Genomic DNA, 10,741 nt, shown 5'->3' on the forward strand with positions numbered 1-10,741 from the left:
AAAAGAAAAAAGAAAAAAAGAAGAAACATTTCTTTGTATACATCTTATCATATTATACATATAGTTTACAATATTAAAATATATATATATATATATATATATATTTTAATGTGATGCAATTGAGAAATGGTACTGTGCGCAATATTATTGCATAACTTCTGTATTATGCTTTACCCACTGAATTAAGTTATGGTTAAGGTTATATGTATCTATATTTTCTAGGAATATATCATAACATGGGAATTTAGTAGGTTCATGTAAACCAAAAAGATCGTTACTAAAATTTTTTATATTTAAATGGTTTAAGGAATAAGAAGATAAAACAATAATATCAAGATCAACCAATCTAAAAAAAGATCTTCTATAAGCATCTAAAGAGAATCCTATAATTTGTTCTTGTGGATAAGCATGTTTGAATTTATTTATTTCTAATATAATAACATATAACGTTTTTGGTAATATTTCTTTCTTATATAATCTTGTGAATGCACATAATATCATATATTCAATAGTACATAGATCCCGTAAGACTTTTTTAATATAATGTCTTCTAATAAATTTGGATTGAACATTGTTTAGAATATACTGACTTTCCATTTTGTTCTTTAAATTTATATTTTCTTTTAATTTAACATTTTCTTTCAATTTGATGTTTTCTTTTAATTTTCTTGGGCTCATATCCATGTTCATATTAAAAAAAAATGCATCATCGGTATTATTGTTACTGTTACTGTTATTGTTATTGCTATTGTTATTGTTATTGTTATTGTAATTTTTTTGATTTTCAGCTTCCTCATCATCCTCTTCGTCGACTTCTTCTTCATCATCGTCATCATCTTCTTGTGGTTTGTGGTATTGTCTCTTGATTGGTGTGGCATCTAATTTACCAGGACGTTCTTTAAGAAATTCTAGGTTGTTTCTTTTCTCCTTTTTTGTGAGAAAACCGATTTGATTGTCACAGAAGGAATGGTGTGTCATATTTTTACCATCATGTTGATCACTTTTTGTGTTTTGTTGAATAGTTTGAGAATTTGTATTTGTAATTTGATTAGACTTATTAGTTTGGTTAGTTGGGAGATCTAAGATAGTATTACTTTCAAATTTATTTTGATTAGGACATAATATATGTTTATATTCACAAATGGAGAGTATGGCATCAACACAAGTATGGTATATGTGTCTAATATCTAGACCATAATTAATATCATATGACCATTGTTTCAATAAATTAGAATCAGCTATTTCTTTTTGCATAGTTGAATTATATATTTGTAGAAATCTTTGTATTTTAATAAGATCTGGGTATGTAAAATAAACGGAATAATATTTTTTAATAAGATGGAAATCATCAAGATTTACATATAAGATTTTATATACTAATTTAGATATATCTTCAATATTAAGAATTGGTGAAATATGAATCATTTCAAAAGTGAATCTGGATTTAATTCTTTTTTCTAATGTTTGTGTTATATCTAATACATTTGTTAAGCAAATAATATTAATATATATATTTTTTTTATGTAATAAATCGAATAATGTATATAATAAATTTTGTTTATTTTGTAAACAAAATTTCTCTACATTTTCTATAATAAGTAAAGCTTGTTTTCTTTCATTATTTATTTTAATTAAAAGATTTTCTAATTTATTTATATAATCATTTAATAACAAGTTTGATTCTAATTTTTCATTAGTATAAACATAATTATAAAGTTGAGATAAAATGGATTTAATACATTGTAAATCATCTCTATATAAATAAGCGCTTATACGAATAATATAAATATATGTTTCTTCATTTTCTTCTTTATTAATTTCATCTACAATTTTTTTATATTTCATATTAAAATCTAAGTTCTTATCATCATTTGATAAACTTCTAAAATACGTTTCATGTTTTTCATTTTGATCTTTAAAAAGTTGTTCAAGTTGTATTTTATTTCTAATGTTAGCATTTTTTCTTAATGGTGATAAATCGTTATTTTCAAATATATTTCTGATGTTGTTATTAATTTGTTCAACATTTGATGAGAAGTCTTTTTTATTTTGTTCTTCGAATGTTTTTATATTAATAAATTCGTTTTTATTTTTCATATCACAATAATTTCCTTTTTTTTGGTGTCCAAAAGTGTGGTAAGTATTAAATGTATTACTCTCCATATTATTATTATTATTATAATTATTATTATAATTATTATTATTATAATTATTATTATTATTGTTGTTGTTATAATGACGATGATGATATTTAATATCATTATTACTATTAGTATCATTTAATAAATCGTTGTAAAGTCTTTCTTCTTGATCTTTCTCATGAGGTGATTCATCAGAATCGGTCTTTCTTTTTTTCTTAGGTGTAAAATTAAATAAAGGTTCATTCGAATTTATTTTTATCTTTTTGTTATCTGTAGGAGTTAAATTGGATATATCTATTTGTTGATGATAGGATTTATTTATATAAGGTGTTTTTTTATATATTTTTTTATTAATAGGTTCATCTTCAGTTAAAAATAATACATTTTTATTTTTCTTATTTTGATCTGTATCATAATTTTTATTTTTCATATTTCTTTCTATCTGTAAGAATTTATTAAAATATTCAATAGCTAAAGATACACAGGTAGTCTTTCCACAACCTAACATACCTGTAACCAAAAATATTTTATTTTCTCTAATTTTATATGATTTAATTAATTTTTTTAATAATTCTTTAATTGAATAATTTAAATCCTTTTTATTATAATTATCATTATTATGTATATAATTCAAATCATCTTGTAATATATTTTTTTTATCATTATCATTTTGTTCTATTCTATTTCTTTTTTCAAAATTTTTATTTCTATTTTTAGTATTTTCATCATTTGTTAATAAATTTTCAAACATAATATTTGATATAGATTCTTCTTCATATTTTTCAAAATAATTACTATATAATCCGCCATGCAATGCTAAATTCGATTTTATACGAACAATATGTTTTATATATGTTAATATATATACATTATAAAAATTTTCTTTTCTTCTCTTCTCATTATCACTTAATATGTTTTCATTTTTATAAGCTTTTATTTTTACATTCGCTATGTCTTCTAAATTTAAATTATTCAGTGTTTCTTTCATGCTTTTCCTTATTCACAAGAATAAAATAAAATAAAATAAAAAATAAATATATAAATAAATAAATAAATAAATAAGTAAAACAAGAAATACTAAAAACGTTATACGAAAAAATATATATGTAATAATATATATGTAATGAGTATATGTGTATTAATATATATGTAATCATATATATGTAATGAGTATATGTGTATTAATATATATATATGATAATATACAAAAAAGGATATCACATATTACCACAATATATTTTGGATGACACAATTTTATTTAATATATATATATATATATATTTTAATTATTCACTTTATTCTTTTTTCAATAATTTTATTTAGGTTTATATTTACACATTATGAAGAAGAACAAAATAATCATGTTCAATAATTATACTATATAAATAAATATATATATATATATATTTTTTATTTTTATTTTTTTTAAATTAACATTTTTATATCATACCAAATAATACATCATATTGTATGTATAATATGCTTATATGTTAAATGATTAAATAAATATATAATATATATATATATACATAATGTTTATTTTATCAGGGGTAAAAAAAAAAAAAAATTTCAAGAATCATATAGTGAATCATACTTATTTTGAGAATTAATAGTAATATGAAATATTTATATTTAATATTTAGAGAGATAAATGAAAAAAATTAAAACGTAATATAACATTTATTTAAAAAAAGACGTTTTAAAAAGAAAGAAAAAAAAAAAAAGAAAAGAGAAAATTCCCGTAGACGATTTATAAAACAATCAAGAGCTGTGAATATTATAATAATAGGAAATATATATAAAAAAAAAAAAAAAAAAAAAAAAAAAAAATTAAAATTAACACATAGGAAATCTTACTTGTATAAATAAACATTTAAAATAATTATATATATATATATATATATATATATATATATATACATATTTATTTATTTATTTGAATTAAAGAAATAAGAAGAGCTACATTATATATTTCTTAAGCTTATACGTTAAATCTTAAATTTTAGGAGGATATTTTATTTATTTATTTTATTATTTGAATAATTACTTTTGATATTTTACAAAATTATTAAGTACATATATATATCTTTTTCTTTATCTTATTTAAGTAATGTTTCGTATTATTTATAGAATTGTGTTTAAAATACACCAAAGATGAAAATATATAAAATATATATAAATAAATATTATATATATATTTACACCCCTGAGAAAATATAAAAATAATTAATTATTTTCCTTGTTCATATTTTTGTTTCTGTTTCAAATATATATATATATATTTATATTTATTTATTTACATTTTACTTTTATTTTTCACATTGGTAATATTAATAGAAGGAATATATAAATTTAAATATTCATTTGTGAGATGTTACTGTTTATACAAAATATATAGAGAATAAAAAAGTAAAGGATAAAAGATTAAGATACGCATTTATTTACAATATATATAAATATATTCTTTATTCTTTCTTTTATATTACCACATAATATATAATATTTTTCAATTTATATAAAATATTTTGATTTGCTTAAATATTATATATATATATATATATATATATATATATATATATTTATATATATATATTATGGAAAAGTAGTTATTTGTAATTTTTTTTTTTTTTTTTTTTTTTTAAATCATTTTAAGGTATCAATATAATAATAATAATAACGAAAAAAAAATTTGAATATTATATATATATATATATATATATATATATATATATATGAATATGTTTCATATATGTATATAATATACGTACATAAAATATATGTATAGCAAAATATTCACACAAACTATTAATAAAAGTGTTATTTTTTTTAATTTCTACATAATAAATAATCATTCATTATAATATATATATATATATATATATATATATATATATATAATTATTTATATTCATTTGTTGGCGTATTTATTATTTTTAATTTTGTTAAAAAAAAAAAATTATTTTTTTTCTTGTTTTTTTTTTTCCCCCCTGTCAATAATAAGTTCTGCAGTTCTTCCTTCTTCACATATTAATTTTATTAACATATAATATACCACTCACATATTTATAAAATAAAATATAATATGAAATTAACATTATTATATTACTATATATTTATTTAAGAGTATAATTTTATTTATAATAAGAATAGATATATATATATATATATATATTATATATGTATTATTATATAGCTCATTCTACATAAGAAGAAATATTATAATTATAAATAATGTATAAAAGTATAAAGGGTTAATATTAAAATGAATATAATATATATTATATATATAAATATATTATAGAAATTAAAAATAATAAAAATAAAAAAAGTAAATATATGTAAATATATGTAAATATATGCTAATATATGTAATGATTATCTCCTCAAATTTCTCACAATATTTCATTGATTTGTTATTTTATTTATTTTATATATTTTTATTTTTTTGGAAGGGATAATATAAAAAATAAATAAATAAACAAGAAAGATAGAAGGAAAAACATATATAATAATATTTACATATATATATAATAATAATAACAATAAAATATTATTTATATATTTTTATAAAAACTTCACTGTGTTATTGAAATTTCCTCAAATATATATATATATTTATTTATTTATTTATTTATATATATTTATAAAGTTATACTTTGTTTTAATATTGTGTAAAAAAAAAAAAAAAAAAATGGTCGACGATAAGAATAAGGACAAGAATTGCTCAAAAAAAGATGAAAAAAATAATAAGATAGATGAAGATAAAGAATTTGATGAAAAAGTAAAAAATATGAGTTTTGATGATAAAGTAAGAAAAATATTAGATTTAAAATTAGAAGGAAATAATGATTATAAAAATAAAAATTATGAAAAAGCTATAAATAAATATAATGAAGGAATGAAATATATGAAAAAAATAGAAAATAAAAATGAGAAAATTAAAGAGTTAGAAATTGCTTTATATTTAAATTTAAGTATTTGTTATTCAAATGTAGAAAAATATAATGAAGCTTATGATAATATTACTAAAGTTTTAAGTTTGGATAAAACAAATGCCAAAGGTATGTTTCGATTATGTCAGATCGAATTTAATCGTTGTAATTTCGATGTTGCTAAAGATAAGATTCAAGAATTTATTAAAATTTATCCGGATAATATAGAAGCCAAGAAATTATTAAAAAACATTATTCTAAAACAAAATGAACATAATAAAAAACAAAAAGAAGCCTTTTCTAAAATTTTTGAAAAAGCTTCAGGACTTTATGATGATAGAGAAAAAGAAATAATGAGAAAGAAGAAAGAAAAATATGAAAAGGAAATGAAAGAAAGAAAAGAAAAAAATGAAGATATTATAAAATTTGAAGAATGGGAAATTCTAGATAATGAAAAAAGAATTAAAGAAGACGAAGAAAAAAGAAAAGAAAAAGAAAAAGAACGAGAAAAACAAAATGAGAAAGAAAAACAAAAACAAAAAGAAATGGAAAAAAAAAATAAAAATAAAAATGATTCCTTAATGTCTAGTTCAACAACTAATAATAATTCATCTTATTTAGATATAGATGAAGAAGATCAAAAAATTATTAATGAAACCAAAAAAATGGGATATTGTTATTTTAAAAAAGATATTAAAGAAGATGATAAAAAATTCTTTGAAAAAAATATTCCCAAAAAAATTGATACAACAAATTATGAAAATTCAAATACATTATACAATAATCAAAATAATAAAGCCATATCATCTTGGAATGCAGCAGGAACTACATATGAAGAAAAAGATATGACTAAGTGGGCAAAAAATAAAATAGAAGAGTGTTTAAAAAATATACATTTTAAAAATGATGAAGATTCAGATTCTTTAAATCTAAATAATCAAAATGGAAGTAATTTCTCATCAGTAAATTATCCACATATTTTACCAATTCAATATTTATCAAAAATACAATTAAATGATGTTAAAAATTTATCTGTTGATGCTCAAATCGTTGTTATAAGAGGTACAAAAAGACATATTTTTGAATTGTCATGTAATTTAGATATTACCATTTTCATTAATATAACAGAATTACATGTGCATAAAGTTCTTGTAGAAATAAAAGAACTTTCTAGTGAACTAGAAGCTGGAAAAACATGGAAAAACTTTATTACCATTAAAAAGAATGATAAGTTAAAAATTCCGGATAACCTCTTTAATGATATATATGATTTCGTGATTGAAAAGGTCCAAGAACAAATTAAAAATTTTACGCAAGAGTATAATAAAATGTAAGCTACAAAAATTAATATATATATGTATAGTTATACATATGCTTGTCTATAACTGTACCAATTTATAAAACGTAAAGCAAAATATACTTAATGTTTATATTTATTCATTTTTACATATTTTTCATATTTTGTATTTATTTATATATAACATAATGGATTTTGTTGATATATATATATATATATATATATATATATGTTACATAATTTTATTGATTATACATAATATAATTTAATTTAATTTTCATTTCTTTTTTTTTTTTTTTTTTATTAAAAATATTTGATATATAAATATTTTTTCCCCCTTGATTTTTAAACATAATCAATCCCCTTTTTAATTATAAAAAAAAAATATATATATATAAATATATATATATAATGAATACATTAAAGAACAATATGCGGATCATTTATATGAATCATATTTCCCTTTTTGTTCTTTAAAAAACACAAACAACTGAAGAAAAAATAATTATATATATATCAAACAAATATAATATGTTGGTTTACATAAAATGTAATATTATTATATTTTAAAAACTGAAAATATTCTGTGCATTAAGGAAATGGAAATATAGAGTATCCGTCATATTCACATATATATATGAAATATTACATGTACAATTTACGTTATTTTTTTTTAAATTTGTTCATATTTTTTTTCAAATGATTGTTCATTTATTTTATGTACGTTCATAATTGTTTACACGTTGGTTCATGCTATTTACATGAATGTTCATATTTCTTTTTGACTATATATAAATATATATTTTTTAAATGTTCATAAAATATAAAAATTGTAAATTTAATTAATTGTTTTTACAAATATGCTTTTTTAAAAAGTTAGGTTTATTAAAAAGAGAAAAAAAGAAAACATATAAACGGATAAATACATACATATAAACGGATAAATACATACATATATATATTTATGCAAATGTGAATGTTTAATAATATTAGGTGTAATATGAAAAATTGAAAATAATGTTTGCTATGTATTAATCATATGGTATCTAATAAGTTAAGTGTGTTTTCGAATAATTTTTTATAGGCCCTTTCATTTTTTTCCATTTTTTCAATATCCAAATGATTATGACGTTTTGCATAACTATATACACCATACATAAAGTTTTTAAATACTTCACGGTATTTTTTATCATCCAAAGCTCTTAAGAAAATTTCTTTTATGGAATCTCTTTTCATTTCTACATTTTCTTGAGAAAAGGTAATAATCAACTTTTTTATTAAGTCATATTCATTTTGGTTCATAGTAAAAGTAGAAAATTCCTTTTTGAGATTATTATATTTACTATGATTCATATTATTATCTACATTATCCTTTTCCTTTAATTCAGTAAGAAGGTCATCACAAAGTTTATCCATATATTTTACTTCATTTGTATTATTTTTATTGTTATCTACTTTTGAAGCTGATTTTTCGCTTTGTAATTGAGTTATTAATTGGTTAGATGTTGAATTTGATTTTGTATTTTGTGTAGATAATTTAGTTGGTGTATTTCCAATTTTGGTTGAACTGTTTTGAGCTTTGATTGATGAATTTTGAGAAGAAGATTTTATATCCTTATTAGAATTTCTGATCATATTATTTCTTACATTTTTATTTATACTTTGTCCTACAAATTCAACATCAGTAACCTCTATTTCTTCTTCATTTTCATCATTATCTTCATTTTCTTCATTTGTTTCATTATCGTTATTTTCTTCGTTTTCTTCTGATTCTTCTTCATCTTCTTCTTCATTATCAGAATATTCTTCAGACGCTTCTTCTTCGACGTCTTTTTGTTCATCATCTGTTTCTTTTTGTTCGTCGTCGGTTTCTTTTTGATTGTCGTCGGTTTCTTTTTGTTCATCGTCGGTTTCTTTTTGTTCATCGTCTGTTTCTTCTTGTTCATCTTCTCTTTCTTTTTGTTCATCGTCTGTTTCTTTTTGTTCATCTTCTGTTTCTTCTTGTTCATCTTCTCTTTCTTTTGGTTCCACATTTAATTCTTCTTGTTCTTCGTCATCTTCATCTGAATCTTCGTCATCATCTTCATCTGTCTCTTCTTCATCATCATCATCTTCTTTTTTTTGCCTTTTCCCGAGTGTGTTATCACTTTTCCTTTTATCCAAATCGTCTACCTTTTTTTTTAATAATTCAATATCTTCTTTAAAATTTTCAATAACTTTATCTTTTATAGAATTATTTATCAAATCTAACTTTTCTTTTATATTGTTCAATTCATCTTTATCTTTATTAGATTTCACAGATATATTACGTGTTGGTTTATTACAAGAAATATAATGTAAAAGTACAAAAAAAAAGGTAACACAAATGAAAAATTCACTTTGCATCCTTAATGATAAAAAAAAAATAAATTAATATATATATATATATATATATATATATATATATATATATATATTATATTTACTTAACTATATAGAAGTCAACTTTTGATATTATAAACACCAAATAGATAAAGAAATATTAGAAAATACATAAAACGAAATATTAAATTCATATTATGAATGACATAAATATATAATATGGTAAATTTAAATATAAATCAATTCTTTTTATTTAAATACACGTACATAATGTATATATATATATATATATATATAAATATAACATTCATTTTATATATAAATAGTTTTACATTGTAGAAAATATATTTTCATTTATTTTTTATTTTTATTTAATTTTTAAATATATATAAAACAAAAAATTTTCATTCAAATAATTTTGATAGATAAATAAATAAATAATTTTATTTATTACAAATTAAAAAAGGATAATAAAATCTAATAATTCCTTTCTTAATACAATACAAAAAATAAAATAATTGCAATGTTTCTATTAACAGTAATACTATAAATTTATTTATACATACATACATATATATATATATATATATATATATATTTTATATATTTCAAAAAGAGTCTTATTTATTTTTGTTATTTCATTAAAAAGGTATAATATAATATGGTTAAATTATTTATAATAGAAGTGTGCATATTTATATATTCAAATATTACATATAAAAGGATATATATATATATATATATATAATATTATGTTACAATAATGGAATTAGATATTTTTAACTCTTTTTGTTTTATTAAAAGGTATATACAAAAATATATTTATCCTTAAAATGTATTTTATTACTCTTATTTTTATTAGTATACCTTATTATACAAAACCTAAAAAAAAGAATAAAAACTCTGAAACTTTGTGATGTATCATTTCAATTATGAAATAAAAAATTGGGTAATTTAATAATATGTAAAATTAAAAAAAAAAAAAAAAAAGATTCAAACAATTGTATATT

The 10,741-nt window shown here is 18.7% G+C and overlaps 3 protein-coding genes across 3 annotated transcripts; 1 reads left to right on the forward strand and 2 right to left on the reverse strand.

Moving 5' to 3' along the window:
• Window positions 1-144: 144 nt before the first annotated feature.
• Window positions 145-3,129, reverse strand: PRSY57_1333100 (hypothetical protein; the record flags this gene model as incomplete). Its single annotated transcript, XM_012909264.2, has 1 exon — window positions 145-3,129. One exon carries the CDS (start codon window positions 3,127-3,129, stop codon window positions 145-147), a length of 2,985 nt encoding a protein of 994 aa, XP_012764718.2.
• Window positions 3,130-5,832: 2,703 nt separating this feature from the next.
• On the forward strand, window positions 5,833-7,407 carry PRSY57_1333200 (chaperone binding protein, putative; the record flags this gene model as incomplete). The annotated part of the gene is made up of 1 exon (XM_012909265.2): window positions 5,833-7,407. One exon carries the CDS (start codon window positions 5,833-5,835, stop codon window positions 7,405-7,407), a length of 1,575 nt encoding a protein of 524 aa, XP_012764719.1.
• Window positions 7,408-8,405: 998 nt separating this feature from the next.
• PRSY57_1333300 (MSP7-like protein) lies at window positions 8,406-9,755 on the reverse strand (the record flags this gene model as incomplete). Its single annotated transcript, XM_012909266.2, has 1 exon — window positions 8,406-9,755. The coding sequence occupies one exon, from the start codon at window positions 9,753-9,755 to the stop codon at window positions 8,406-8,408; it is 1,350 nt and encodes a 449-aa protein (XP_012764720.2).
• Between the last annotated feature and the right edge of the window lie 986 nt (window positions 9,756-10,741).

This window comes from Plasmodium reichenowi, chromosome 13 (assembly GCF_001601855.1).
Source record: "Plasmodium reichenowi strain SY57 chromosome 13, whole genome shotgun sequence".
NCBI lineage: Eukaryota > Apicomplexa > Aconoidasida > Haemosporida > Plasmodiidae > Plasmodium > Plasmodium reichenowi.